This window comes from Trichoderma camerunense (assembly GCF_050948025.1).
Source record: "Trichoderma camerunense strain CBS 138272 chromosome Unknown V8C40scaffold_29, whole genome shotgun sequence".
Classification (NCBI taxonomy): domain Eukaryota; kingdom Fungi; phylum Ascomycota; class Sordariomycetes; order Hypocreales; family Hypocreaceae; genus Trichoderma; species Trichoderma camerunense.
The window spans coordinates 256,960-283,656 of record NW_028145341.1 but is presented as its reverse complement, the minus strand read 5'-3'; the positions used below and the strand labels follow the sequence as shown (position 1 = coordinate 283,656).

Below are 26,697 nucleotides of genomic sequence, written 5' to 3'. Positions count from 1 at the left end.
AATCTATGTATTACGTAATAATAAAATACTCTAACCCGTTTTCTCATGCCACAAAATTCCCGTAGCAGTAGTCTGGGGGAACTCGACTAGCTCCCTAGCCTAAGAATAGGCACGCCTCGCTTACACGCGCAAAGTCCCCTCTTCGCACACACTAGGGCTGGTACCACCCACTCGTCATTTTCCGCACGATCTGAATCTTGACTTGGAAAAATCTCACCGGACAAGCACAGTCAAACCACAGCAGCAATGGCCAGTGAGTTTTCGTCCCACGATTTCGGTCCCCTCGTACGGCAGTCGTTAATTCTCGAGTAATTTAGAATCAAAGAACTCGTCCCAGCACAACCAGTCGCGCAAGGCGCACCGTAACGGGTTTGTCACCTCTTGGGAAATTTACGAAAGTCCGCCGTGTGTCTAACTCCTTCTAGCATCAAGAAGCCCAAGACTTCGAGATACCCTTCCCTCAAGGGAACCGACCCCAAGTTCCGCCGAAACCACAGACATGCTCTTCACGGCACCATGAAGGCTCTGGTACGATTCACCCCGTTCGAGACCGAAAAAAAGCCAGGCAGTCAACTAACTTGATGAACAGAAGGAGCTCAAGGAGGGCAAGCGCGAGACCGCATAAACGCATTTCGATTTAGCAGGTGGTAAAAAAAAGGGGATCTTTGCAAAGTTTCAGGTCAATTGGCCGCAGCTTAAACCATTAGACGCGATTTGCGCAGGAATTGATACCTCGCCGGCTTAATAGGAAAATGCATCACTATAACGCTGAGATATCGATTGGGTTCCATCTCAATATGAGTTCCAGGTAGACAATTGGTTGTCTAAAATTATGGCACAGTTGCGTGCTCTCTTTGCTGGTTCATCATTCTTTTGTTCACAAACGGTGATTGCTCGTGATCGAATCTACGACATTGCTATTGACATGAAAATGTTACGACATGTGTCCGATGAGCAACCAAATGTATTGCCCTCTTTTCTTTCCAGCCCACAAATGGCCAGTGCCAGGAGGACTATTATTCGATGCAGTTCATTATTAAATGCTGTGCTGTGGATAGCTATCGACATTACAGCTTCAAGTTTTTTACTAGCAGCTCATGTGCTAGGCTCTTATGGTTAGTTGATAGCAAGGATATAGTTTCGTTGACGAAGATTATATCCTTCAAAAGCTTCTTACCACCTGCCAACTTGTTTGCTTCCAATGCCTTTGTATAATACTGCAGGCTGAGGTAGCCAATACCAAGCAGCTGAAAGAGCCTCCCCACGTTGTAAAATCTCTCGGCTTGGAGTTGTGGTTCATCTCCCCCAGATTGCACATAGTGGCTTATGAAAGCTTGTCCTTGTAGGAGCAGGTATTGGCGGTTGGTTGACTGTCGCTTAAGGCCATAGTGGACATATGCAAGGCCCAGGCTCAAGTTGACCATGGCATTCTCATGGTCAAGCGACCACGCACGCAGAAAGTATCCTGTTGTCTGTGGTTAGTTCTCGTGCTTCTACCCGAGCGGGGATTGAATGCTTATCATGCTTACCTATCGCATACGTATAGCTCGTAGAAGTGAAAAGAATATGACCGTAAAGCATCAACAGACATATGTCCATATTCATCTTTGCGGCAGCCGTTGCATCTTGATCGAGGTCATTATTACCGGCATTTTTTGTTGCGGCTTCATAGCTCATGTCAATTGCTTTAATCTGTCTCAAGATAAACTTTTGGGCTGGTCCAGAAGTGTACCATGAAACAGGTGACTGGCACAACCTGGACAGCAGTGCGAACATCCGTGAAGAGTCAGATATTCCTCCGTCTCTCATCAAGTGACGTGCTACCGTAATACATTTCTCTTCGTCATTTGTATTAATAGCGCACACTAGTCCAGTTAATACGACCCCAGCGTTGCGGAGAGTTGAAAAAGCAGATACATACCGCTCCAAGCCATATGAATGGCGAAATTGTGGTGGGCTGATTGAAACACAGTCGAGTCCCTTGCGGACTCACATACCTGGTATGCTTCTTCGCGACGATGTGCAAGGGACAATCCAATGGCATAATCGAGAAATAAATCGAGCCAGTCATCGAATGATATTCCTTGATGATTATCGAATGCTGGCCCTGGTAAGCTGTCAGGTTGAGGAGCAAGCGCTATTAATCGGTCAACCGTCAGTAACGTAACAATCGCAAATAACTAGAGCAGAATTTGGGGGGCGACAGCACATACATCGCTTAAGGCGCTCAAGCATCTGTGATAATTCGGTATTTGTTTCTTCGTTCGCAAATTGCTCAAGCAGCTCCTTCTTCCCAAGAAAATGAAGGTATTTATCCCAGGTGTAGAATCTCTTGAGAGATCGAAAATCGTCGACGAGCTCCTTACAAGATTCCATCCAGACTGGGATGAGATCATTGGAGCCAGATTTGATTTGCTGTTTAAGACCACGAACAAGCTCATACTGCCGGGAGAGTTTGATGGCGCGTGAACGTTCGTCTTGACGGCGTTTATCAGGATTCGCAAATCGTTTCGCACGGTATCTCCTGGGCAGGATACGGGCCGTCTGAGCGGGCTTCGGTTTGGCCTGCTTAGGGCCTGCTCGTGGTTGGGCAGCTGCCATGCGCCGTATACCACGATCTGATATTGAAAATGTATGGAGTTGCTCCTTTGTCGAAGCCTCGCCTGGGGGCTGCCCTTGGGCTTCCTTGAGTGCCATTGCTTCGGCAGCGAGAATGAGGGCCTCTTCATCCTCTCTAGCTTTCTCATACATGTTTGCCAACTCGATACGGGCATCGATGTTATACTCGTCAGCGTCGATAGCCGCGTGAAAACACTCCTCTGCTGTGGATTGCTGTCCAGTAGCTAGATAGCAACGGCCTAATTGAACCAAAAGTGTAGCATCTGCTTCTTCAGTGGAGGCCCGAAGTAACTCGAGATATCGGATGGCTCTCTGCGGCTGGCCATACTTGGCGATCTCGCTTGCAAGGTCATATGAAATGAAAGGGAATTCTGTGATGAAATCGAATGTACGTGGGTTATCTGGATCCAGCCAGCTCAAATGTCTCTGTTAATGTTACAGGTTAGATCATGGATGCTACGCGCGTGGGGCATGGTTTCTGGGAAGGCCATAGCTTACAAAAGCCTCTTCTTCTTCTCCTAGTCTGAGCCTATACATTGCCAGTCGAGCTCTGAAATCCAGGGGTAGGGAGGGGCCGTAAAGTTCGGGGTCAAACATCGAGTCATGGAAATGAGGTACATGACTTCTACGCTCGTCATTCTCGTCCCATTCGCAGTCGTCGGCTTGCCATTGATCCCAGTATTGCTCCTGAACACGGCCTACGAGCCATCTGGACAACGCTTTCAGTTCGTAAATGGCTTCAGCATATGCACCAGTTGAGGCGATGAGCTCCACATAGATTCCGATATCATGCCAAGGAGCGCTTGAGCCGTGAAGTGGTGTGTTCTCAATTTCATAGTCAAAATAACGTCGATATGCCATGATAGCGGAAGGGACGGCGGCCTCAGTATTCTTATTATCAATGCAAGCTTCTGCCAGCTTCCGTACGATCTCGAGATCATACGGATGGTGTTTGAGGACAATATTATATTCTGCTATCGCAGCAGCTAGATGGCCTTGTTGGTGACAAACAGTAGCTTTGCCCAGCCTAGCAGCGAGGTTCGTGGGGTCTGCCCTCAGGGCAGCAGAGTAGCACAACCGTGCCGTATGGAGATTGCTCGCCTCATCCTCAGATACAATGTTGAGCGCAAAGGATGCACAGTCAAGCCACGCAGTAACATCCTTGGGTCGAAGGTGAGCAGCATATACCATGGCAGATAGTGCCCTGGCATGCTCGCCTTGCTCGCGGAAGATGGACGACAACGCTGTCCAGGCTTGGTGTGTTTCAGCATTGATTCTAATTACTTCCGAGACGAGGTCCAAAGCTCTTGAGTAATCTCCAAGAAGAAATGCCTGGTTGACTTTGGCCAACCTTGCCGTAATGTCTCCTCGAGGTTTGGCGGCTTTGCGAGGGCCTCGAGCTCCTCGAGAGCCTCGTCCCCTAGCCACGCCGCGCGTTGGAAACGGTGAGTCATTCCGTTCTTGGTGAGAATGTAAGAACTCTCTTACTGACTGATCAAATTTGGCGATATCATCTTGGAGCTCCTCATAATCAGAATCAGAATCCGACGCATTGCCCCTAGCGAATAACAGTTAGCGACTTTAATCTTGACGACGTCTCAATCACACTCACCCCGCGGCCGAGTCATCCAAGCCACGACTGCTCGACATTGTCGTTAAAACTATCTATGGATCAACCATGCTGTAGTGGCGATGTTGAAATGAATGAATTGCATGCATGGTAGGGCTGTATGAATGAAGTAAAAGCAGCTGTAAGAATGATCCATGGCCATTTTTGGTTAAGTGCATTGCTAGCGTGGTTCCAATCGAAGATTCACCCCCACTTCAATTGGCTGCATTGAATGTAGCAGAATCTTTCGCTGCATCCGCTAACCGCCAAAACTCGCCATTTGACATAGCCGAAAGAGACATTTGGATATGCTCAGACAGAGCCCATTGCGCCTATCGCAACTCCAGGTATAGCCAAAAACTCTTGGGATTGGAAAGAAGCGTGTCTAACTCCAGTATGTTAGGCCTCCGTGCCATGGATTGCCAACAAGACCCCAGCATTCGGGTGAGTACTTGATACAAGGCAACATGCAGAGTAATATAACGTCCTAACAAGCTCAGATGTCTGTCCAACAAAACCAATTCAAGAACATATTCTACACCAGCCAAGAAGAATGGTGACAATGAACCGAGTCTACGAAACCCACGATCCCTCCAAGCTATCCACCTTAAGCCATTGAAACGCGAGGCTCAATTCGGTATCCCCTCATGCGATCTGCAGCTGCGATCATTCAGCTTGCAACCCCTCCAATTCTTCTCGGATTTTGCGCTACGAGCAGCATACTTCCTAGGATTACCAGCTTCTGGACCAATAACGCTTCCCCGAATCACAGAGCGATGGACTGTACCCAGGAGTCACTTCATCTTCAAAAAATCCCAAGAGAACTTTGAACGTGTGACCCTGAGGCGCATGATCCAAATCAAAGATGGCAATCCTGAAACGGTCCAGCTGTGGCTCGCTTACTTGCGCAAACATCAGATCTACGGCATTGGTATGAAAGCAAACATGTGGGAGTTTGGCACAACGGAGATGTCCAAGTCGCTGGAGGAAGTCGAAGCCAAGTCACTAGAGTCAGCGGCTCCTTGGGCACATCTGGGGCAGACCGGAAGCATCGGTGAATCTGACAAAGCGGTGGCCGACATTCTGAATTCTCGACGGGTTAAGAAAGCCGCAGACTATAACTACCCCATCCACGAGATATCATAGGAACAATATACCCTTTTGGAATCAACTTGCGCGAGTTATGGCGAAAGAGATCATTTGGGAGTCACTCGTTCTGCGTTGGTAGGATGGAGGGGGAAAAGCATCTGTATTATTATGTTTTGCAATATGTAGATCTACAGCAGTTGGGAAAAGACAGCCATCAAATGACGTTAAGATATTAAATGAAACAAAAAATTGAGTAATAGAAGAAAAGAAACTTAAAGCAAACCCAAATCAAGATAAAAAGACAGCATACCTATAATAAATGTCATGTAGAACCTATCATCGGTTTTATGGTAGGTCTGGTAGCAGTATAAGGACATGCAGATTGTGGGGTATCGTAAATGGGGTGTTCCTTATCGATACGTCTACCTCCAAAAACAACCAGGCGATTTGCAAGTTACGCAACAATTTCACCTCGGCCTTTGGTATAGCTCGAATACATACACAACAAGACGAGTTGATACCGGAACACTTCTCACAATGCTGCTCTCTCGCATCTCACGGCCAATGCCGCTACATTCGAAACTTATCACAAGGCCAATGGTTCTATGTAGGCGATGCATCTGGTCGGCGACATCAGTGAGTTCTGGAAACCGTCAACTGAGAAGAAGGGATATGTAAGGCACTCCAGTTCATCACGTATTGCATGAAGGGGAAAAGCAGCGAGGCAGTTCTGCCTGCAGATCTAGTCCCCTTCAATTGGAATTCTACGTAGCTTCTAACATATTTATCGTAGCGCGCCTGTGCCGCTCGCTTCTTTTTTTCCAAGACGGCTCAGCCAACAAGCAGGTAAAGAGACAGATAAAAATGTAGCGGAGAAACCTAGCAGCACTCCGGCCATTCACGAGGACATCTACACGATACCAAATTTCCTTACAGTGACACGAATTGTTGCAAGCCCAGTCATAGGATATCTGATACTCCAAGATGCGCACACCTGGGCCGTTGGCCTGCTGGCGTACGCTGGCATCTCAGATCTGGTGGACGGATGGATAGCGAGGAGATGGAATCGCAGAACAGTTGTGGGGACAATTATTGATCCAATGGCGGACAAAATCCTCATGACAATATTGACAGTATGCCTGGCTATTAAGGGGGCATTGCCAAGTACGTGGAAGCTTTACTTCACCCCGTGGCTAACGATCATGAAGCTGACCTTGACCAGTCTGGGTTGCAACCATTATCCTGGGCAGGGATGTCGGGCTGGCCATTTCAGCCATCTACTATCGCTGGATTTCGTTGCCACCACCGAAGACGTTCAGCCGATACTGGGACTTTTCACTCCCATCAGCCGAAATCCGACCTACAACAATCAGCAAATACAATACTTTCCTCCAACTGGCCCTTGTCGGTCTCACAACAGCAGCACCGCTGATAAGCGTTGACTTGGCACCGACGCTTACAATTATGCAGTACGTTTTCGTCTTTCATCCAATCACCAGCCCAATTATTGGTCTTTTTATACTAATTATTGCAGATATGTGGTGGCTACCACTACGATTTGGAGTGGAGCGAGTTATGTCTTCTCAAAAGATGCAGTCAAGATACTGAATAAGCCATAATTCAGGCACGAGACATTTTTTTCAACCAAGCACATAAATATACCTGTAATATAGAATTCATGTGAGGGTAATAAGCTTAGAAGGAAGAAATCATTTAAGCAAGATTACCGATTACCTACCTTATTGTGTTTATACGTTAAAGACCACACGAGTAATCGTTGACACCCGTTATGCTTGAGGTACTGTCTGTCACGTGGCAACGCGCGCCTCCGGTGGGTCTAAGAAATTCCGCTTCGATCGTTTCTAGCTATGGAGCGTGTGCTCTTTATTCTATGACGAGCTGCCAATCCGGAGCGTTAACGTTTACTTACTAAACCTCTTGGGCAGAGGTAGCGTGAAAGCTCCTACACAAAGCAATCATTCACGGTGCACCTTGATTTGAACGACTAGAGACGCTCAGCGTCATATTCTCAGTACAAGATGAAGTTTAAAATAGAGTATGTTTTCAATTCGGTGATGCGCGGCACGTTCACATGAGCTTATGCGTCCCCAGCGATCTTCCTGTGCTATTTCCTTACCCAAGGATATATCCAGGTATGTGCCCGTTAATCTCATGCATGCCGCTGTATAGCTAACGTACCCAATGAACAATATGCGTGAGTAAATTGTCGTGGCTTCTTTCATGCGGACTGACTGCTGAAGAACTGTCTCAGTTATATGTGTGATCTGAAAAGTATGCTGTGAACCCCGGAGATCTTGATCTAGTACTCACAGATACAGAAACTCTCGATGCGGGCGGCCACTGTGTCTTGGAGATGCCGTCAGGAACCGGCAAGACGGTATCACTGCTGTCCCTCATTGTCGCATACCAGCAGCACATGCCTGAGAAGCGGAAGCTTATATACTGCTCTCGTTCGTAGTCCTTCACACAATCTTGTTGGTCCATCGATGCTGACCTAATGTGCATAGGAACAATGTCTGAGATTGAAAAGGCTCTAGTCGAGCTACAGTCTCTGATGAAGTATCGCGCTGAACAGCTAGGTTACGAAGAAGAGTTTCGCGGCCTTGGTCTAACCAGTCGAAAGAACTTGTGTCTTCATCCCTCCGTCAAAAGGGAAAAGAGCGGTTCAATCGTCGATGCTCGTTGCCGAAGTTTGACTGCAGGCTTCGTTAAAGAAAAGAAGGACCGAGGTGAAAACGTCGACGTTTGCACTTATCACGATGTATGTCTATCTGCTTCAGCTGGGCGCTCCAGAGGGTAGCTTAACTGACGTGATGTAGAATCTTGATCTCCTCGAACCACATAACCTGATACCGAACGGTGTGTGGTCCTTTGAAGCGCTCTTACGGTACGGCGAAGAGCATAAGCAGTGCCCTTATTTCACTGCACGGCGCATGGTATGCTCGCCCCCATCAATTCTTCCCAAGAATTCCATCTGATGTTAGCAAATAGATGGAGTATTGCAATGTCGTCATTTTCTCATATCACTATCTCTTGGATCCAAAAATTGCGGAGCGTGTTTCAAAAGACTTCTCTAAAGATTGCATTGTGGTTTTTGACGAAGCCCACAATATCGACAACGTCTGTATCGAGTCCCTTAGCACCGACATTACCGAAGACTCGATTCGCAAAGCTACCCGCAGCGCTCAGCATCTAGAGCGCAGAATTGCTGAAATGCGCGAGACTGACCAGGAGCAGCTCCAAAACGAATATGAAAAGCTTGTTCAGGGACTTCGTGAAACTGATGAAGCGAGACAGGAGGATGCATTCATGGCAAATCCAGGTAGGTGACGGCCTTCCCATTTGGATGATCATAACTAAAACAATATTGCAGCTCTACCAGATGACCTTTTGAAAGAAGCTGTGCCTGGAAACATCAGGAGGGCAGAGCATTTTGTGGCTTTTTTGAAACGATTTCTCGAATATCTCAAGGTTGGCACGCCCATCTCTACGCTCTCTTCTTTTTCTTGACCACCATACTGATCCACTTCCTCCTAGACACGAATGAAAGTGCGTCAAGTCATTTCAGAAACTCCACCGTCGTTTCTGGCCCATTTGAAAGAGCATACATTCATCGAGAAGAAGCCGTTGCGGTTCTGTGCTGAGCGACTTACATCACTTGTCCGGACCTTGGAGCTTACGAATATTGAGGACTACCAAGCACTTCAAGAAGTGGCAACATTTGCAACTCTCGTCGCAACATATGAAAAAGGCTTCTTGCTGATCTTGGAGCCGTATGAATCCGATACCGCAGAGGTTCCAAACCCTACTCTTCACTTTACATGTCTTGATGCGGCCATCGCCATCCGGCCTGTGTTTGAAAGGTTTTATTCAGTAATCATTACCTCCGGTACAATCTCACCCCTCGAAATGTATCCAAAGATGCTGGATTTTTCCACAGTCATTCAGGAATCATATAGTATGACTCTGGCGCGGAGATCCTTCCTTCCTATGATCGTCACTCGAGGCAGTGACCAAGCCTCAGTCTCATCGAGCTTTCAGGTTCGAAACGAACCGAGCGTTGTTCGAAACTACGGTAATCTCCTAACAGAATTTGCAAGAATTACCCCCGACGGCATGGTTGTGTTCTTTCCATCATATCTATACATGGAGTCCATTATTAGCATGTGGCAGGGTATGGGCATTCTCGATGAAGTATGGAAGTATAAACTCATCTTGGTGGAAACGCCTGACGCCCAAGAAACATCGCTAGCCCTGGAGACATATCGGACTGCTTGTTGCAATGGACGGGGAGCAATCTTGCTTTGTGTCGCGCGAGGAAAGGTATCAGAAGGAATCGATTTTGATCATCAATATGGCCGAACCGTGCTCTGTATTGGTGTTCCGTTCCAGTACACCGAATCGCGAATCTTGAAGGCAAGACTTGAGTTTTTGCGAGAAACATATCGTATAAAGGAAAACGACTTCTTGTCCTTCGATGCCATGCGCCATGCAGCTCAATGTCTGGGTCGTGTTTTGCGAGGAAAAGATGACTATGGTGTCATGGTCCTGGCTGATCGGCGATTCCAGAAGAAGAGAACCCAATTACCTAAATGGATCAACCAGGGCCTGCAAGATGCCGATACAAATCTGAGTACAGATATGGCTGTCAGCAGTGCTCGGCGGTTTTTGAAGACAATGGCGCAGCCATTCCGAAGTAAGGATCAGGAGGGCATCAGCACCTGGGGTTATGAAGACCTTATGCAGCACCAAAAGAAGATGGAGGAGGAGAGAGGAGAGGAACCCCCGCCTACCATTTCCAATACAAGGCCAGTTCACGGCAGCATAGCCGCGACATATGAGTCTGATTTCGAAGATATCGATCAGGAAATGATGGAGCTAGAAGGCTTTTGAGCAGTTTTGTATTCATGTGATCTAGATACAGGTCAGATATCATCTAGAGTTCGCAGTATGCTCACACCAACTCTAGTTAATTACAGTCTTTTCTAGGAGTCTGGGGATATTAGATAGTCTATACATTAATCATTTGCTAATTATCCGTCCCATTGTTCCGTTCTATCGTGCCGCGTGTAATACCATAAATGGTGTAGACCGTATATCAATCTCCCTCCCAAGCCCCTGAATTTCCCCAGTACAACCATCAGCAACCGAGAATAACTCCTCCTAAAATTGCCTCGCACCCAACGCAAACGCAAAAGAATAGAGCGGAGGGGTATCAAAGAACAAATCTACCGTGCCAACTCGGTCGAATTAGCTAGCAGTGGGTATCTGGCGCCTGGAAGTCTTGATAGCCCTCATCGCAGGCAATGTATTCGTCCGACCAGGCCGCCTACCAATCTCAAAGCACAGCATGCGAATGAAATCCGTATTACTCCAGTACGAGCTATGAGCGCTCAGCATGTTAAGGTACTGAATCTCCAACGGACCGCCGCCAGATCTTAGAAACCAGTCGATCTGGCCGTTGTCATTAAGAAGAAACGCCTTTTTCTCAGCAATTTCCTCTCTCGTGAAATCATGAACTTCAAGCTCCAGCTGAGAGGGCAGGCGGACGGTGGACGGACGGCCGTCATCGGTTGCCGATGAACCAGGGTTGGCGCCCACAACACTTCTCATGGCATCCCGAATGGACTTCAGAAACGAAGCAGAAGCGGTAGGAACATATGCGGTTCTGAGGCTGGCTGCATATCCCGGGTCTACTGCGCCGTTGAGCAGGTAGGCAATCGGATCTTCCTTGGCGAGAATATTATAGATGTTATCGACAGCCAAGCACCCAAACATGCCCACCTCACCACCAATGTTTTCATCCGTGGCATCATTCGCATCCACGCCAGGCTTGACGCGCCCACGTCGTGGTATAAGAGCCCCTCGTTCAAGTAACAAGAAGAATCCGGTAGGGCTGCCCATCAGGAACAGATTCTTCGTATCAAACTCGAAGAACTTGGTTTCCGGCTCTGGGCGAGATAGGTCTAATTGTGGTGCAACCGTTGGCTGTCGTGACAGAACCTCAACCGCCATGACGCTGCCGAGAGAATGTGCAACCAGATGGACACGTCCATTCTCAGCAAACCCAGGATTGTTCCTACACCAAAGGCGATAGACTCGGTTCGCCTCCGACACCAAAGCGGCAATCATCTTTCCCTTGTGGTGAGACATATAGAAGGGGATATCAAACATGACATCGGATATCATGCTCCGTATAGCGGGAATTGTATTAGGCTCAATGTCCTTCAGGCCGAAAGGCTGAGCGGCGCTCGACTTGTCCGCCTCCATTCCGGTCTGAAGAGCTCCGCCGTCTTCAAAAGACAGTCCTATTCTCCAGTTGAGCGGCAGAACCATGAGCCTGCTCTGGCTGTTGTGTAAAATCTCCTGCACCACAGGACCCTGAAATTCGCTGTCAACTAATCTCCGAAACCCGTTGACAGCGTGCGTGAAGTGGTAACTCTCAACCCTCTCGGCAATCTTTTGACCAATTCCGTGAGCTACGAGCACCAAGTCAGTCACCTTACTGCGATCCTTATCCGCTTCGCAAGCAGGACAAGTTTCTAATGAGCCGTTGCTAGAGGCGCCATGAGACGCAGACCTCGTGGGCTGTGATTTTTTCCCCCGATGCATACGCTCCCAACTGAGTCTATCGAACCCCCGAACAACGGGAATGCCGACGTTCGTTCCCTTCATAATCTTTTGGATGGGCCGCCTACCGTAATATGCAGATGGCTGGAGGCTTGGCTTTAATAGAAAGGCATGTGTTCGATCTTTGTATATGACATTGTAGCTAGAATAGGCGCGTTGCTGAATGTTTTCGGAAGTGCCGTCGTCTGCTTGGGGCGGCTCAAGATGGCCTTCTGTGGCAGCTTCGCCCTGAAAGCAATATGCGGAACAAAAGGGATGCGAAGAAATGACAGGCTCGTCTGGTACAGGGGTATTTCGATATTTTCCATCGCCTTCCATCGGCCAAAGTCGATAAGAAACCTTTTCTTCTCCAGAAGCCCCAACTTCAATAGCACATCGTATTTCATCACGCCAAGTTTCGGACCAAGGGCGCAGTTCCTGATACCCAGCTTCCAGCTGATTAGCTACCACCGGCGGGACAGGCAGCATCGTATCTCTGAGAACGAGGTTAGTGACTGAATCAAGTAAAATCCCAAAATAAAAACATACTTGTAAAACCAGGTACCCCTCGTCACAATAGCAATATCGTTAACGGGGGACCAATATATGGGTTTCATCTGCAGCGTTTGCAACGACACCTTGTGCAATCGGGCCAGTCCAACTACGACATCTTTATCCTCGTCCTCGGGATTCGGAACAGCGTTTTCTATCCCATTTGACTGTTCTGGCGGGATTTCGTCGTTCGCCTCAAGGTTTTTATCATCGATTTGATCATCGATCTGCGGGGTTTCTATGGCTGGCTCATCGCTACGTTGTTGTTTTGCTGTTGTCATCTGCTGGGTGTGTTCACTACTCAATACCCGCACAAACGGTCTACCAGAAATCCCATCGTCACTAGCAGTAACATATCCAGTGGTCCTACGCTCGCGGCGAATCCGAGTTTCGGGAGTACCATGAGATGATGTGGCACCATCTGAGGGGGAAATATGGTCAGAAGGGATGCCGCCGTGTCTCTCCCGAGTTAACAAAGGGTGCCGTATTGGTACATGCCGACGGCTGGTTGAGATACTTCGAAGTTCGTGGGGTTGGTTCATGACGGAAATCACATCTTTTACCACCTCATCGACATCGAATAGCGGGTTTGTCTTCCTCACCAATGCACAAAATGCCGTATCAAGCTCCGCTAGGGTGTCGATGGCAAGTTGAGGGCAACAGGCGGTGAGTAGAGTTTCTGGAAGCGCCTCGGCGGCTTGAGTTGTTGATCCCCGCGTCTGGTTATCACTATGGATGTGTATATGCTTTGAGGCTAGCTCCTGGATGATTTGGTCGCGCCTCTCCGTGTCAGATTTCGCAGCATATGGATCAGGCTCTCGGCCGTTTCTGATGGCTTCGTGTTGGGAACGAAGGCTCTCTGACATGAGGCCAAGCCACGCCTGTTGTAGCATGTCATTGTCGTCTTGAGAGAATGGGCGAAGGGGTCCTTTTGAGGGTTTAGAATCCGCGCTGCTGGAGGGCGCAGTGCCAGACAGCGGATCATCGATGGGATATACGGCCGTGTAAAAGAACTGAGCTTTGACAGAGGGGATTCCATCTTCCTTATCCGCGTCGACGTCCGCGTCCGTGTCCGGGGTCGGTCGAAGGCGACAGGCAGGGCCTAGAGAATGCTCCATGAATGCGCGGAGATGGACATCTAGAGGGGTTTGGATGTAGAAGCGGAAATGGTCGGCTCTCGCCTGTGGTCCGCGTCATGATGCGAGGCTGCTTGGTTTTAAACACTCAAAGGAGCTGAAGGGGGATGATGATCCTAGCGCGCGAAAGCACATGGGCCAAAGGGAGCTGGGCGAGTGGCTATTAGGCTATGACGTGGCTGACTACCTACGGAGTACATGTGCTATCCATAAATGCAGGTAGCAGCCAAGAGCTGTTGGTTTTAGCGGCATATGCCTGCTGGGTAGTGACATGCAATCGCTGCAGGCCGCCTGGTGTGAATTGCTACAAAGTGATTTCATGCTGTCACTACTAGGTACTCAGTACTGCGTGTTTTTACTGGGCAATTTACACATGCATACACAAACGCAATGAATGATCGTGTAAGTTTTTTGCATGATATTAGACTTTCTCAACAGCATCAATATGCTTTTCGACTTTCTTGTTTACCCCCAGTACTCCCATATGCTCGTATATTAATCCCAAAGCTTCAATTCGTGGTCCAGCTTATGTCATCCTGCTTGATTGGCACTAATATCGGCACTAAGCTGCTCGGGATCGCTACCGTCCACCGGAACGCTGCACCTGTCTTGTGACACTGGTGCATGATAAGCAGGGGCTCTGTCCATTATCCGGGGCGCAGCGGCTCTCTTTCATCCCTCGCCTTGTCTGCCTCTTTCTCTTCTCTCCTTCATCTATCTACATCTTCTTACCCAACTCTCGCCATTTCAACATCAATCGCCCCAATCTTGGTCGCCTATCATCAAACACATCTTCGCTCGAGCCACGTCGCCCAAGATGGCGATTCCTCGTAGCACCGTTCCGTTTCTGGTGGCCATGATGCTGCTGACGGGTGTCTGCAATACATTGGTTACCAAGTATCAAGTACGTGCTGAAAGAGCTGCCTCTGTAGCTATAGAAATACTCCGTGCTTCACAGTCGACCATTCTTTGGATTCGGGTAGCCTAACAGGTGCTATAGGATAAGCAATGTGTTCGCAATTGCGACGATGAGAATCCCGCTCGTCATATCTTTTTCAACCAACCCGTGCTTCAGACGGCGCAGATGTTTGTGGGTGAGATGGGCTGCTGGCTCGTCGTGGGCGCTGCTGCGGCGTATCGCCGTCTTGCATCAAAGAGATCACCTGCGGAGCGTGGCTACCAGGCCATCAATTCCAACCGAACCGATGGTGACGACGACGACACGCTTGAAGACGACCAACCATCAGTTTTACGGGGCTACCGAATTCTGCTGCTGGCTCTGCCTGCCATCTGCGACATCTGCGGCACCACCCTGATGAACATTGGCCTCCTTCTTGTTGCGGCGTCTATTTACCAAATGACCCGAGGCGCGCTAGTCCTATTCGTGGGCCTGTTTAGCGTCGTCTTTTTGCGGAGGACGCTGCGTCTATTCCAGTGGATCTCATTAGTGGGTGTGGTTGCTGGAGTAGCTGTCGTTGGACTTGCTGGTGCTATTTGGCCGGACGTCAAGGCACATGTCGTCTCCTCTATCACGGATTCCCCAGAGGGGCTATCCGACGTTGCCAAGGCAGTCATTGGAGTTTTACTGATTGCCGGGGCTCAAATCTTCACGGCCACCCAGTTTGTCTTGGAGGAGTGGATGCTCGAAAACTCCCCCATCGACCCCATCAAGGTGGTTGGCTGGGAGGGCCTCTTTGGCTTCGTCACCACAGTTGCCGTCATGATTGTTTTGCACTTGGCTATTGGACGGACAGAAGCCGGTCGATATGGCTATTTCGATGCCGCTGAAGGCCTTCGCCAAATGTGGGATGAAAAGGCCCTGCTCGTTTCCAGTGTCATTATCATGATAAGCATTGGGTAAGTTGGAATGCTCTCTTAACCAAATGACACTGAATCTATCTAACACCATCAATAGTGGCTTTAACTTCTTCGGGCTGTCTGTGACCCGCACTGTCAGTGCCACCTCTCGCTCCACCATTGACACTTGCAGAACGCTCTTCATCTGGGTCGTTTCTCTCGGCCTTGGCTGGGAATCTTTCAAGTGGCTGCAGATTGCTGGATTTGCCTTGTTGGTCTATTCTACCTTTTTGTTTAACGGCCTCGTGCAGCCACCATTTGAATTTTTGCGTGCCGACGCAGAAACTGAGGAGCTTCTCCCCGAAGAACCCATCGAGCATAACTAAATCTTACCACAAAGATGTTTTCGGCGAATTACAGATGTATAGCTGCAACTAAGACGGATATTTTGTGCAAGTTTGGCGGGATTTGTGGCGTACCGGCAGTGCCTGGGTGACTTGGAATAGGTTATCATTCGACACACGTTTTCTCGTAGCGAGTTTAATGGGAGGCGTATTAATACATAACATGTCTAAATTCGGCTCTTGAAACCATCACTCCAGCCCAAGGATGCTGTGCTTTGTCTGAAACTATCTGTTGAACGCCTATTGAAGCCAAAAGAAAACATGGAAAATGAATAAATAAATAAGAAGGGCCATCCTAATGAAATCATGCTAAAGAGGTGAAATCGTACAATCAAGCGACGTTACATAGCAGCTCAGCTTCAAGGATGAACTTGCCCTCCTTGTACTTTTCAGAAGTCTCAAAAGCCTTGTCGTACTTCCAACCCACCGTTTCTTTGCACTGATGGCAGGCGATGTCACGGACAATGTGGCGGCCGGTGGTCATGTTACGCTCATTGGGGTCACCGGTGTCGATATTGACGACACGATGGAACAGGTAGGCCTTGCCATGCTGACCCCGGAAGTTCTGTGTTATTTGCGCAATCCCCAGTTAGTTTTCCCAGCATCGAGGCGAACAAGACAGGCAAGCATAGATGCAAGGCATAAGGTTCAGGTTTAGGTACAGCCACACGGCACAGGTATGGCGGGGGAATAAGATACGCACCCGAGAGATGATGTCCTCGTGGTTAGCAAGATGCGCCTTGCATGTCTTGCAACCGTAGATCTTGTTGCTGGTGAGGTAGGTGTTGTAGGCCAGACCCATTGCTGCGGGGCCGAGTGAGCGAAGCTTTCAACAGTTCTCGTTCTTGTTCTTCACAGCGCCGCGATTTCCAACTGAGCTTATGACGACAATATCGCTGCTTAGCGGTCTGAGATGGCAGTACCGTTTTGGCCTCTTGATTTGTGAGACGGATCAGGTCCTTTAAATCGCTGAGGAGAGAGAACAAATGCCGAAGCGAGTGGTGGAGAAAACAACAAGGGGAGCTGGTGCCTAGTGCCAGAGAGAGAGCCGCAGCAGCGCATTTGAAATATATACGATTTAAGGTCGGATTGCCGCAATGCGCGCGCCTCGCAAGTCACCGGATCACACTATCAAGCACGGCGGAATGCGCCGGCCTTTTCCCGGGCTGCAACGGCGCCGCTTCTGGGTGCCTGTTTTGGGTGTAAGTTTTGGCTTGGCTGCCTTGGAAGGGCATGTCATTCATTGCGTAATTGTGCTCGTTCGTTTCCGGTCCATTTGCCCACCTCCGCTGCATTATTAGCACATGCCACTAACTTCAACACCACAAAGGCAGCAATGAATGTACCGGCAGATATACAGATATAGTCCAGATACCCTGAATATATGATAATATTACTAAATATTACATGCACCACGCGTCGTACACCTGGACAGGCACCGGTATGCTTCAATAGCTGCCTTGTTTGAAATTCGCTGGATATTCATGTTTGTATTATTGGCTGTACGGTTACCCCACCAAAGCCATCACTCATCATCATGAGATGCCTTTTGCTAGAGACCAGAAGCTGTCCATCTTTGCGCGAGCCAGAACTTCTCTCGCCTCTGCATCCGTTTCACAGATCTTGCTCCCCCATTTCTTGAAGCCTCTCGCCTTTTGCTCTCCCTCGAATACTAGCTTGCATTCGTTCAGAGACATGTCCTTCAAGTCTCCATTGGAGTCTTCTGGCGATAGCCAGTCTCGCCCAGCCACATTGTTTTTCTCGGGGTCTCTTGCTTGAGCGTTTTCTGTCCAGTTGATGCGGTTCAGCATGAGCTTCTTGTACTTCTTGATGCTCCACTGTCCGCCTTCCACAATCACCAGGCTGAACTTGGGATGCATAATGCATGTTCCGGAAAGTGCCAGCTGATCAGCGTTGCGCCATATCTTGTAGCGGTGCTGACCATTGGCAAGGCTGTTAACTTTGAATACGAGGACGTGGATGCCCTTATCAGCATCTTTCTGCTGGTTTGCCGCATTCTTCTCGTGCTTTTGCTCCTTTGTCAGTTTTCGTGCTTCGTTGGCTTCGATGTGAGTCTCGTATCGTTCGGCAATCTCTCGGTTCACTCGGGCCTCAACGGCGGTGGGATCTTTGACAGCAGCTGTGAAAGACCAGTTAGCTCACATAGCCTCAAAACGTAGGTCTGTAGGAAGATATTGGGATACATACCATCGCCCAGCACTCGCATGAGATTACCCTTCTTCACTTTGGGTGGTGGTGCCGGCACCAGTCCAAGTCGAATTTTAGCTTGCATCTCCTTGAGCTCTGCCATTCTTCGCTGGCGTCGTATCTTTGCTTGTTCTTTCGAGGTCAGGTACATGGGCTTTGCCGTTACAGCCTGTCTCTCCTGAGGGGGCTCGAGTGCAACCGGGTGTTGGATGTACTCAGTCACTATGCTATCAGGGGTTGTGATTTTCAGCTTCGAAGGGTCGTCAATATTGTTATAGGTCGGTCCGTCCACTAGGCCTTCATCCCACCATTCTATTTCTGGAGGAGCGTCCACGACAAAATTCTTCTCAACGTCAAGATCCTCGTCAATACCGGCTTTACGAGTTTGCTCTGCGATACGCCGTTTCATGGCCTCCAGGGCCGCCTGTCGACGCAAAGCATTGCCCTGCTGTATGTATTTTCCTTTTTGATTGAACGCCAGTTGTCGAGGCATCCGCTGCCTCCCAGTCGGTTCTTGTGCAGCCGCCTTGTCGTCGAAGTATGGGTTGGGCCCATCTCTCAGCCGTTTTCCGAGTGAATCTTGTGCGCCTCCTCTGTCGAATCCATTGGTATGTGATGGTGAGCCTCGTGATGAGTGGGATTGGCCATTTGTCGTGTCCGACTTGCCAGCTGGTTTCCATGAGCCCAAGTCTTCCAGGGCAGGATGCAGTCCGACATTCAGGCCACCCTTTGCCCTGCTCGCGCCAACGGCGGCTGCCACGCGGGCTTTGAGGGCGGCCATCCTGTCTGCAGCAGTTTCTGGCTTCTGTATTCTCGAGGATCCATCGTGATGGGGACCCAGCCCTCCAGGCGATTGACTCATGAGGGAGGCGAGGCGGCTGCTAACGCGCAGCAGAACGTTACGTGTGTAAATCTGTATGAAATCCCAGTGGTTCTGTCTCTCCTTGCCCCTGTTTCGTCCTTCCGTTCCGCCTATTGTCGTGTCTTCAAGATTCGTAAATCGTAGGATCGGTATAGAAAAGCAAGGCTCCACCAGAAATGAGATGCGGCACTAGCAAGGCAGATAAAGCGATAGAGCTGGAAGAGAGAATGGCCAGCTTCTGCCACTCTGCGCTGCATTAGCCTGGCAACCTTGGCTGTGGGGATTTCATCCTACCCACCACTTCACTAAAATTTTGCCGTGTTCCACCGCCAAAAAATTCTAGTGGCACTAGCAACTCTCTCCAATTGACCTATTGTAAAAGATTGGCATGGCCTCAGCAAGCTCGCCAGGATCAGTCCATTCCTCAGCCAAGATCCTGTATTCGCCATGAATATTGCGCAGCCAGTTGCCTCCGAGGTGGAGAGTGTGGAATTCACATTTCTCTCCGCCAAGGAAATTCAGGCCATCTCTGTGAAGCGCATCGAAAATGAAAGCACTTTCGATAACCTTCTTAATCCTGTACCAGGAGGCCTGTACGATCCGGCTCTGGGTTCATGGGGCGACGCACCGTAAGTATTTCTATAGTTCTAGTGGCAGTATCAAGAATTCTAATCATCTGCTAGATGTGCTACTTGCAACTTGAATCAATCGAGCTGTCCGGGACATCCAGGTCACATCCAACTCCCAGTCCCCGTCTACCACCCAGTTTTCTTGGACCAGGCCTACCGATTACTTCGCGCAACTTGTGTCTACTGCAAGGGATTTCGTCTGCCACCAAAGGACCTTCACAAATATACCTGCCAGCTGCGCCTACTTCACCATGGCCTTATCAATGAAGCGCACATGGTAGGGTCGATTGGAGAGAATGACTTGGCAATCGAGATAAAAGAGGCGCTTGGCGAGGGGGACAGCGAAGCTGAGGATGAAAACTCTGGAGCTGATGGCGTTACTCGGCAAAGAGAAAAATACGTTCGCCAGTGCCTTCAGGGCATCAAGGTCAAGAGGGGAGAGGTCAAGAGGGGAAAGCATGAGGGTGCCAACGAGATGCGCCGTGAAATCATCAAGGACTTCCTCGCCGAGATCATCAAAAAGCGAGTGTGCTCTAGCTGTGGAGGCATTTCCCCAACCTATCGAAAGGACCGGTCTGTCAAAATTTTCGAAAAGTCCCTCTCAACCAAGGAAAAGGCAAAGATGGCGCAGAAGGCCCTCAAGTGGGGTGATGCCATGACCCGAGTCCACCATCGCAGATCAGCAACAACGAAAAAGTCTGAGAGCAACGGCGATGTTACACAAATCAATGGCTCAGAAGACTCTCCCGAGACCCAGGATATTGAAATGGGAGATGCAGATGACGATTTCGCATCTGAAGAGAGCGCTCAAAGATACATCAGCTCCATGGAGGTGCGGGCACGGCTCGAGGAATTGTTCAGGAAAGAGCAAGATCTTCTCTCACTCGTATACAACGCCAAGCCTCCAACTCAGAGCTCACAAAAAGTTACCCCCGACATGTTCTTCATTACAGTTGTCTTGGTGCCGCCGAACCGTTTCCGACCTGAGGCCCGGACTGGAGATTCACAAATATCCGAAGCCCAGCAGAACGCCCTTTACAAGAACATTCTCGGCTGCTGCTCAAGCATTGCTCGTGTCTACAACGAGAAACGAGCAGATATCACAAGCATGCACCAAGCCTGGACGGAGCTTCAGGACGCGGTGAATTCACTAATCGACAAGAACAAAAACCCTGTGCAGGGCGCCGCTGCCGCGCGAAACGAAGATGGAATTAAGCAATTGCTTGAGAAGAAAGAAGGTCTTTTCCGTAAGAACATGATGGGAAAGCGAGTCAACTACGCCGCCAGAAGTGTTATTTCTCCCGATCCCAACATCGAGACCAACGAGATTGGTGTTCCTCCGGTGTTTGCAAAGAAATTGACGTATCCTGAACCGGTCACCAGTCACAACTTCAAAGACATGCAACAGGCGGTTATCAACGGTGTAGACAAGTGGCCGGGAGCTTTTGCCATTGAAAATGAGAATGGCCAAATAGTCAACCTTCGCAACAAGTCCGTAGATGACCGTATATCTCTTGCCAACCAGCTGCTAGCGCCAACAAACAGCAGCGCGGCTCGCATGAAGAACAAAAAGGTCCATCGACATCTCACTAACGGTGACGTTGTTCTGATGAACCGTCAGCCTACACTGCACAAGCCGTCCATCATGGGTCACCGAGTCCGCGTTCTGCCAGGCGAGAAGACAATCCGAATGCACTATGCCAACTGTAATACCTACAACGCAGACTTTGACGGCGACGAAATGAACATGCACTTCCCACAAAACGAGGTAGCCCGTGTAGAGGCGTTGCAAATTGCCGATACCGACCACCAGTACTTGTCTGGTACTGCTGGAAAGCCCCTGAGAGGTCTCATTCAGGATCACATTTCCGTCTCAGTCGCTCTCTGCAGTCGAGACGCTGTTTTCACACGGAGCGACTTCCAACAGCTAATATACAGTGCCCTTCGCCCTGAGAGCGGCCATATCTTGGGAGAGAGACTTCAGCTTCCTCCGCCAGCGATCATTAAGCCGGTGCCGAGATGGACAGGAAAGCAGGTCATCAGCACAATCCTCGCCAACATAAGGCCACCCAACTGCGGAGGGCTGACAATGAACGAAAACGCCCAAATCAAGGCCGAACAATGGGGTACATCATCGGAGGAAGGAACCGTCTTGATACAGGATGGCGAGTTCATAACAGGAATTCTCGACAAGTCTCAGATTGGACCTAGCTCAAGCGGTCTGATTCACGCCGTGCATGAGATATACGGACCTTCAGTCGCCGGCAAACTCCTTAGTAGTTTGGGCCGGCTGCTTACCAGATATCTCAGCATGCGAGCCTTTTCATGTGGAATGGACGACTTGAGGCTAACGGCTGAGGGAGAGGCAGCACGACGACGAGAACTTGTTGCGGCCGACAAGATGGGATTGGAAATTGCGTCAAAGTATGTCTCCCTAGACAAACAAGAAGACTCACAGAATCCACTCCTGCTTGAGCGCCTTGAAGAAGTCATGCGTGACGACAGCAAGCAGGAGGGTCTCGATCTCCTGATGAACCAGGGAACCAAAGACATTACAGATGCCGTGCAAAAGGCGTTGATCCCCAACGGCCTTGAGAAGAACTTCCCGAAGAACCAGATGCAGGTCATGACCACTTCAGGTGCCAAGGGATCTCGTGTCAACGCCTCCCTCATTTCCTGCAACTTGGGACAGCAGGTTCTGGAGGGTAGGCGTGTCCCAGTCATGGTTAGCGGAAAGACTCTGCCCAGCTTCAAGCCATACGATACAAATATTCGAGCGGGCGGTTACATTGTCAACCGATTTTTGACTGGCATCCGACCACAAGAGTACTACTTCCATCACATGGCAGGACGTGAGGGTTTGATCGACACAGCCGTCAAGACATCCCGTTCAGGTTATCTGCAGCGTTGTATCATCAAGGGAATGGAAGGCCTTACAGTCTCTTACGATACCTCAGTAAGAGACGCGGACGGTTCCTTGATTCAGTTCCTCTACGGTGAAGATGGATTGGATGTCACAAAACAAAACTACTTGAAAGACTTCCGATTCATCCTGCAAAACGTAACCTCGGAGGCGGCACAACTCAAGTATGACCCCAAGGTTGGAGAACGCCTGGGCGCCAACCGACAGGCGTTCCAGAAATACATGAAGAGCGCCGTCCGACACGCCAAACTCAACGATCGAAAAGGAAAGGATCCCCTCACGGCCAGCTTCGATCCCGCCACGAACGCCTTTGCAACTTCAGAAACGTTTTACGAAGCCATGACGACTTACCTCAATGACAATGCCGATGGACTTGTACGAGAAAAGAACAGCCAGGACAAGACGTCTCTTAACCAGGTGAAGCTGAACAAGAAGAACGCGGAGATGCTTTTCGCCATGAAATATCTCCGGTCGCTGGTGGAGCCTGGTGAGGCTGTCGGCATCGTGGCTGGCCAGTCTATCGGTGAGCCATCCACACAGATGACGCTGAACACTTTCCATTTGGCTGGTCACTCAGCAAAGAACGTCACACTGGGTATCCCCCGTCTGAGAGAAATCTTGATGACTGCCAGTAAGACAATTTCCACACCTGCCATGACGCTGTATCCAAACGCCGAGCTATCGGAGGAGGATACCGAAATTTTCACAAAGTCCATCAGCGTGCTGCGCATGAGCCAAGTACTGGATGGAGTCGTCGTGGAGGAAATGGTTGGCAAGGGCAAGCTCCGCGGCCTCGCCAAGATCTACAAGATCAAGCTCAAGTTCTTCCCAGCTGCAGAGTATTCCACCACCTATGCAGTTACGGTGTCAGACATCATGGGCACAGTAGAAAAGAAACTTCTGCGAACTATCCTCTCCATCATGAAGAGAGAGGTCAAGAAGCGTCAATCCCAGTCGACAATGGCGACTCCCGAGATTGGCGTCAAGGCAGGAGTTGTTGAGATGGCCAGGCCCGAGGGAGCAGCGGAAGGTGGCCGAGATGACGATGATGACGACGACGATGAAGATGACGACGACGCCACCGGTGCCAAGAAGCGCGCAAACCGAAGCGAGGCAGTCTCTTACGGACCTAACGATGATGACGATGATGCTATTCAGAACGACATGTCCAAGGGGGCGGAAGACGACTCAGACGACGAGGACGCGGACAACTCAACATCACAGAACAAGGACGATGAAGATGATGAGGAGGACGAGAACAAGGCCCCCGTGTCATGGTCCGCCAAGGTGCGGGCAGAGCGCGTGCTCAATGCCTACGCGGAAGTAACAGACTTCCAGTGCGATGACAAGGGCGGCGAGTGGTGCGACGTGACGCTTGAGTTTGACGTGAACATTCCCAAGGTGCTGATGCTCAACATTGTCGAGGATGCAGTCCGCCAGACAGTGGTGCAGCAAGTTGCCGGCGTCGGATCGTGCATGGTGGCTCAGGAAAAGAACGAGAAGGTCATCAACACGACAGGCGTCAACCTCCGGGCGATGCAAAGATACAGCGACTTCATTGACCCGCACCGAATCCAGACCAACGACATTGCGGCGGTGCTAGAGGTCTACGGCGTGGAGGCCTGCCGCGCCAACATCGTGCGAGAGCTGTCAGGCGTCTTCGGAGGCCACGGCATCAAGGTGGACAACCGACATCTCAACCTGATTGCCGACCACATGACGAGAGGCGGCGACTTCACAGCCTTTAGCCGCATGGGCCTCAGGGGCAACGTCAGTCCCTTTACCAAGATGAGCTTCGAGACGACGCTCGGGTTCCTCAAGGATGCCCTGCTGGATGGCGACTGGGACGATCTGACGACGCCGAGCAGTCGTCTGGTGATGGGCAAGCTGGGCAGAGTAGGCACCGGTGGATTCGACGTGCTGACCCAGCTGCCAACTTATTATGTCAACTCATTAGCGTAAATGGATGTGTCTTGGGAATCGTGTGCACGCATCTGTATGCAAAATGGATGAGTGTGTATTTAATTTACTATATAGAACTAGGATTTAAAAAAAAATTGTAGAGATGGTAATGTGATTGAGATTCCGATGCTGGTGGTGATGCCCGACCGATGGCGTAGTTGAGCGATTGCAGTGAGAGATTGAAGCCTCGGTGCGGGATATTTCGCGATGTTGTCACAGCAAGACGGCGGTTGCGCTTCTTCGGTCCCGGGCGGACGTGGACGCGCCACTTGCCACCGGCGATTGAGTCACGGCACTGCAGATTGGCGCTACGTAATCTCAAGATGCGGCATCGCGTTTGTTATGGGAACGCGTCTTCAGCTGGTGTCGCTGCCTAAACACTGGGCAGTTGCGCGATTGATAGTGCGCGTTTTACAGGCAAGGCACGATGAGGACATTCACGATGAAGGCACAAGATGTAAAGTGATGCAGTTATTATAGTTCGTTAACCGTTGAGGCCGTGAACCTCGTTTGCATTTATGCAGTGCTTTTTCCCTGACGCACTGGTAATATACATTCCGAACCATAAAGGGGAATAAAAACTCTCATTTGTAACGCCTGATTATCCCTTGACCCCAGAAACACTCGTGTGAAAAGCAAAAGTCATGTCTGCAACGTTCCTCCCAAAGTCATCCAACTTAGTTGCGCTCACCACGGAGGCGGCGGGCGAGCTGGATGTCCTTGCTCTGGATAGTGACACGCTTGGCGTGGATGGCGCACAGGTTGGTGTCCTCGAAGAGGGAGACGAGGTAAGACTCGACGGACTCCTGGAGGGCGCCAATGGCGGAAGACTGGAAGCGGAGATCGCTCTTGAAGTCCTGGGCGATTTCACGGACCTGTTTGATTGAAGTGTTAGAGACGCGATCATGATGTTGATGATTGTGTTGATGTGTTCGTGTTGCTTACCAGACGCTGGAAGGGGAGCTTGCGGATCAGCAGCTCAGTGCTCTTCTGGTAACGACGAATCTCACGGAGAGCGACGGTACCAGGCTTATAACGGTGAGGCTTCTTGACACCTCCGGTGGAGGGAGCGCTCTTGCGGGCAGCCTTGGAAGCGAGCTGCTTGCGGGGAGCCTTGCCACCAGTGGACTTACGGGCGGTCTGCTTGGTGCGGGCCATGATGAGTTGTTGTGATGTTGTGACTGTGAAGATGCTTGAAAAAGACTTTGTGGGGCTGAGAGAAGATGGCAGTGTAGAAGGGAAAACTCCGAGAAGCGGGCGGGGGAAGATGCTTTAATAGTTGAGCCTAGCGCACGCCTGAGGTGGCGGCTGATCTGGGTTGCACGCTTGGACCGTGCGCAGCGCGCGTCAGTAAGAAAAAAAAAAAATAGGGAACCCGTTAGCCGTTAAAGCCAAGGGGGGGGCAGGGAAATAGCAGTGCAGAGGCAGAGCAGAAAAAAAGGGAGCCTGTTAGCGCTTCTTTTTCCTTCCCCCCCTTCTTTTTTTCTGTGGAACGTCAGAGGCCCCCCCACCTGCAGCGCCGAAACGGGCGAATCCAGGTTGGCTGATGCGGAACCGGAAGCTGCGAGGAGGGCCGCAAAAGAAAAAGGGCGAGCGCGTTCCTTTTTTCTGATTGGCTGGATGGGGGAATGTTTTTTACGATCGCAGCCTAGATTCGATTTGCGAGGTACCGAGTGCATGTAACTGCGTGGGAGGCATCTCTTCAGCTTGCTTACCCTGGATGCAAGATGCACGATCTAGTGATGGAGTCGTAGACGAGCGGAATACGGGTGGATTCTAATTTACGTATGATGAAGACGTTCTACGGTGGTGTAATTTTTATTTTGGATGTGTTGCACTATTGTTTTTGATGTTGTTTTGTTGGTTGATGTTGAATATTGAAATGATACTTGAAAGCTGTAGTTGGATTACATGGCACCACTGTTTAGTCTTTGGTATAGATTCGGCAACAACCCCCAACATGCAAACTCAAGATGACGCAAAACATGCCGGTGGATAAACTGAAACTACGCCTCAAAGGCTACTACGGTGACATGTGAAGACAAACAATGGACGAGACTAAAAATAAACGTAAACGGTGTTGATGGCAGATGGACCCATGCAGCATCGTGAGCGATGGAGTACTTGAGATGGAGCAATTCAACATTAAACCATGGTCTACCTGTGATTGCAATACTATCACCATATAATTCAAAGTACTCATGCTCCAGATGCTAATACTACGGGTGCTTGGACATCCCCGTGATTCGATAGACGAAGCAACACAGGCACCAGCCC

The 26,697-nt window shown here is 49.8% G+C and overlaps 11 protein-coding genes across 11 annotated transcripts; 6 read left to right on the top strand and 5 right to left on the bottom strand.

The window, feature by feature from the left end:
* The first annotated feature begins 147 nt into the window (after positions 1–147).
* Positions 148–866, top strand: V8C40DRAFT_258809 (60S ribosomal protein eL29). The gene is made up of 4 exons (XM_083218805.1): positions 148–253; positions 318–369; positions 426–528; positions 590–866. The coding sequence occupies exons 1-4, from the start codon at positions 247–249 to the stop codon at positions 623–625; spliced, it is 198 nt and encodes a 65-aa protein (XP_083067495.1). The 5' UTR covers positions 148–246; the 3' UTR covers positions 626–866.
* V8C40DRAFT_258807 (transcription factor TFIIIC subunit TFC4) lies at positions 861–4,339 on the bottom strand. The gene is made up of 6 exons (XM_083218804.1): positions 4,232–4,339; positions 3,118–4,177; positions 2,214–3,045; positions 1,922–2,137; positions 1,530–1,865; positions 861–1,465 (listed from the first exon to the last, which is right to left on the bottom strand). Exons 1-6 carry the CDS (start codon positions 4,267–4,269, stop codon positions 1,068–1,070), a joined length of 2,880 nt encoding a protein of 959 aa, XP_083067494.1. The 5' UTR covers positions 4,270–4,339; the 3' UTR covers positions 861–1,067.
* A 154-nt stretch (positions 4,340–4,493) lies between these two features.
* Positions 4,494–5,595, top strand: V8C40DRAFT_258804 (mitochondrial 37S ribosomal protein uS10m). Its single transcript, XM_083218803.1, has 3 exons — positions 4,494–4,575; positions 4,632–4,672; positions 4,729–5,595. Exons 1-3 carry the CDS (start codon positions 4,537–4,539, stop codon positions 5,372–5,374), a joined length of 726 nt encoding a protein of 241 aa, XP_083067493.1. The 5' UTR covers positions 4,494–4,536; the 3' UTR covers positions 5,375–5,595.
* A 181-nt stretch (positions 5,596–5,776) lies between these two features.
* Positions 5,777–7,115, top strand: V8C40DRAFT_258802 (cardiolipin synthase). Its single transcript, XM_083218802.1, has 4 exons — positions 5,777–5,991; positions 6,111–6,481; positions 6,540–6,786; positions 6,852–7,115. Exons 1-4 carry the CDS (start codon positions 5,855–5,857, stop codon positions 6,934–6,936), a joined length of 840 nt encoding a protein of 279 aa, XP_083067492.1. The 5' UTR covers positions 5,777–5,854; the 3' UTR covers positions 6,937–7,115.
* Positions 7,116–7,205: 90 nt separating this feature from the next.
* V8C40DRAFT_258799 (TFIIH/NER complex ATP-dependent 5'-3' DNA helicase subunit RAD3) lies at positions 7,206–10,374 on the top strand. Its single transcript, XM_083218801.1, has 9 exons — positions 7,206–7,373; positions 7,430–7,469; positions 7,522–7,609; positions 7,657–7,788; positions 7,846–8,099; positions 8,158–8,274; positions 8,330–8,660; positions 8,712–8,809; positions 8,876–10,374. Exons 3-9 carry the CDS (start codon positions 7,594–7,596, stop codon positions 10,229–10,231), a joined length of 2,304 nt encoding a protein of 767 aa, XP_083067491.1. The 5' UTR covers positions 7,206–7,373; positions 7,430–7,469; positions 7,522–7,593; the 3' UTR covers positions 10,232–10,374.
* V8C40DRAFT_258797 (DDHD domain-containing protein) lies at positions 10,215–13,752 on the bottom strand. The gene is made up of 2 exons (XM_083218800.1): positions 12,497–13,752; positions 10,215–12,443 (listed from the first exon to the last, which is right to left on the bottom strand). Exons 1-2 carry the CDS (start codon positions 13,615–13,617, stop codon positions 10,589–10,591), a joined length of 2,976 nt encoding a protein of 991 aa, XP_083067490.1. The 5' UTR covers positions 13,618–13,752; the 3' UTR covers positions 10,215–10,588.
* An 866-nt stretch (positions 13,753–14,618) lies between these two features.
* Positions 14,619–15,911, top strand: V8C40DRAFT_133850 (uncharacterized protein). The gene is made up of 2 exons (XM_083211092.1): positions 14,619–15,492; positions 15,551–15,911. Exons 1-2 carry the CDS (start codon positions 14,720–14,722, stop codon positions 15,816–15,818), a joined length of 1,041 nt encoding a protein of 346 aa, XP_083067489.1. The 5' UTR covers positions 14,619–14,719; the 3' UTR covers positions 15,819–15,911.
* A 1-nt stretch (position 15,912) lies between these two features.
* On the bottom strand, positions 15,913–16,905 carry V8C40DRAFT_258795 (Yippee/Mis18). The gene is made up of 2 exons (XM_083218799.1): positions 16,540–16,905; positions 15,913–16,401 (listed from the first exon to the last, which is right to left on the bottom strand). Exons 1-2 carry the CDS (start codon positions 16,636–16,638, stop codon positions 16,168–16,170), a joined length of 333 nt encoding a protein of 110 aa, XP_083067488.1. The 5' UTR covers positions 16,639–16,905; the 3' UTR covers positions 15,913–16,167.
* A 335-nt stretch (positions 16,906–17,240) lies between these two features.
* On the bottom strand, positions 17,241–19,145 carry V8C40DRAFT_258792 (U4/U6-U5 snRNP complex subunit PRP3). Its single transcript, XM_083218798.1, has 2 exons — positions 18,045–19,145; positions 17,241–17,976 (listed from the first exon to the last, which is right to left on the bottom strand). The coding sequence occupies exons 1-2, from the start codon at positions 18,904–18,906 to the stop codon at positions 17,372–17,374; spliced, it is 1,467 nt and encodes a 488-aa protein (XP_083067487.1). The 5' UTR covers positions 18,907–19,145; the 3' UTR covers positions 17,241–17,371.
* Positions 19,146–19,293: 148 nt separating this feature from the next.
* Positions 19,294–24,524, top strand: V8C40DRAFT_133736 (DNA-directed RNA polymerase I core subunit RPA190). The gene is made up of 2 exons (XM_083211091.1): positions 19,294–19,535; positions 19,590–24,524. Exons 1-2 carry the CDS (start codon positions 19,354–19,356, stop codon positions 24,418–24,420), a joined length of 5,013 nt encoding a protein of 1,670 aa, XP_083067486.1. The 5' UTR covers positions 19,294–19,353; the 3' UTR covers positions 24,421–24,524.
* Positions 24,525–24,883: 359 nt separating this feature from the next.
* On the bottom strand, positions 24,884–25,646 carry V8C40DRAFT_258786 (histone H3). Its single transcript, XM_083218797.1, has 2 exons — positions 25,366–25,646; positions 24,884–25,295 (listed from the first exon to the last, which is right to left on the bottom strand). The coding sequence occupies exons 1-2, from the start codon at positions 25,576–25,578 to the stop codon at positions 25,098–25,100; spliced, it is 411 nt and encodes a 136-aa protein (XP_083067485.1). The 5' UTR covers positions 25,579–25,646; the 3' UTR covers positions 24,884–25,097.
* Positions 25,647–26,697: the final 1,051 nt, after the last annotated feature.

What these genes read in the sequence shown, in the direction of transcription:
- V8C40DRAFT_258809 (XM_083218805.1), top strand. An exon ending in CGCAAGGCGCACCGTAACGG is followed by an intron (nt 370 to 425) that starts GTTTGTCACCTC and finishes AACTCCTTCTAG; the next exon opens with CATCAAGAAGCCCAAGACTT. An exon ending in ACGGCACCATGAAGGCTCTG is followed by an intron (nt 529 to 589) that starts GTACGATTCACC and finishes CTTGATGAACAG; the next exon opens with AAGGAGCTCAAGGAGGGCAA.
- V8C40DRAFT_258807 (XM_083218804.1), bottom strand. Translation starts at nt 4,269, where the DNA reads ATGTCGAGCAGTCGTGGCTTGGATGACTCGGCCGCGGG. An exon ending in TTGGATGACTCGGCCGCGGG is followed by an intron (nt 4,178 to 4,231) that starts GTGAGTGTGATT and finishes GTTATTCGCTAG; the next exon opens with GGGCAATGCGTCGGATTCTG. An exon ending in GCTTGAGCGCCTTAAGCGAT is followed by an intron (nt 2,138 to 2,213) that starts GTATGTGCTGTC and finishes ACCGATTAATAG; the next exon opens with CGCTTGCTCCTCAACCTGAC.
- V8C40DRAFT_258804 (XM_083218803.1), top strand. Translation starts at nt 4,537, where the DNA reads ATGCTCAGACAGAGCCCATTGCGCCTATCGCAACTCCAG. An exon ending in TGCGCCTATCGCAACTCCAG is followed by an intron (nt 4,576 to 4,631) that starts GTATAGCCAAAA and finishes CCAGTATGTTAG; the next exon opens with GCCTCCGTGCCATGGATTGC. An exon ending in AACAAGACCCCAGCATTCGG is followed by an intron (nt 4,673 to 4,728) that starts GTGAGTACTTGA and finishes TAACAAGCTCAG; the next exon opens with ATGTCTGTCCAACAAAACCA.
- V8C40DRAFT_258802 (XM_083218802.1), top strand. Translation starts at nt 5,855, where the DNA reads ATGCTGCTCTCTCGCATCTCACGGCCAATGCCGCTACATTCGAAACTT. An exon ending in TATTAAGGGGGCATTGCCAA is followed by an intron (nt 6,482 to 6,539) that starts GTACGTGGAAGC and finishes GACCTTGACCAG; the next exon opens with TCTGGGTTGCAACCATTATC. An exon ending in CCGACGCTTACAATTATGCA is followed by an intron (nt 6,787 to 6,851) that starts GTACGTTTTCGT and finishes TAATTATTGCAG; the next exon opens with ATATGTGGTGGCTACCACTA.
- V8C40DRAFT_258799 (XM_083218801.1), top strand. An exon ending in TGCATTCATGGCAAATCCAG is followed by an intron (nt 8,661 to 8,711) that starts GTAGGTGACGGC and finishes ACAATATTGCAG; the next exon opens with CTCTACCAGATGACCTTTTG. An exon ending in GATTTCTCGAATATCTCAAG is followed by an intron (nt 8,810 to 8,875) that starts GTTGGCACGCCC and finishes ACTTCCTCCTAG; the next exon opens with ACACGAATGAAAGTGCGTCA.
- V8C40DRAFT_258797 (XM_083218800.1), bottom strand. Translation starts at nt 13,617, where the DNA reads ATGGAGCATTCTCTAGGCCCTGCCTGTCGCCTTCGACCGACCCCGGAC. An exon ending in AGGGGTACCTGGTTTTACAA is followed by an intron (nt 12,444 to 12,496) that starts GTATGTTTTTAT and finishes CCTCGTTCTCAG; the next exon opens with AGATACGATGCTGCCTGTCC.
- V8C40DRAFT_133850 (XM_083211092.1), top strand. Translation starts at nt 14,720, where the DNA reads ATGTTTGTGGGTGAGATGGGCTGCTGGCTCGTCGTGGGCGCTGCTGCG. An exon ending in ATTATCATGATAAGCATTGG is followed by an intron (nt 15,493 to 15,550) that starts GTAAGTTGGAAT and finishes CACCATCAATAG; the next exon opens with TGGCTTTAACTTCTTCGGGC.
- V8C40DRAFT_258795 (XM_083218799.1), bottom strand. Translation starts at nt 16,638, where the DNA reads ATGGGTCTGGCCTACAACACCTACCTCACCAGCAACAAGATCTACGGT. An exon ending in ACGAGGACATCATCTCTCGG is followed by an intron (nt 16,402 to 16,539) that starts GTGCGTATCTTA and finishes CAAATAACACAG; the next exon opens with AACTTCCGGGGTCAGCATGG.
- V8C40DRAFT_258792 (XM_083218798.1), bottom strand. Translation starts at nt 18,906, where the DNA reads ATGAGTCAATCGCCTGGAGGGCTGGGTCCCCATCACGATGGATCCTCG. An exon ending in CATGCGAGTGCTGGGCGATG is followed by an intron (nt 17,977 to 18,044) that starts GTATGTATCCCA and finishes GGTCTTTCACAG; the next exon opens with CTGCTGTCAAAGATCCCACC.
- V8C40DRAFT_133736 (XM_083211091.1), top strand. Translation starts at nt 19,354, where the DNA reads ATGAATATTGCGCAGCCAGTTGCCTCCGAGGTGGAGAGTGTGGAATTC. An exon ending in GGTTCATGGGGCGACGCACC is followed by an intron (nt 19,536 to 19,589) that starts GTAAGTATTTCT and finishes ATCATCTGCTAG; the next exon opens with ATGTGCTACTTGCAACTTGA.
- V8C40DRAFT_258786 (XM_083218797.1), bottom strand. Translation starts at nt 25,578, where the DNA reads ATGGCCCGCACCAAGCAGACCGCCCGTAAGTCCACTGGTGGCAAGGCT. An exon ending in AGCTCCCCTTCCAGCGTCTG is followed by an intron (nt 25,296 to 25,365) that starts GTAAGCAACACG and finishes TCAATCAAACAG; the next exon opens with GTCCGTGAAATCGCCCAGGA.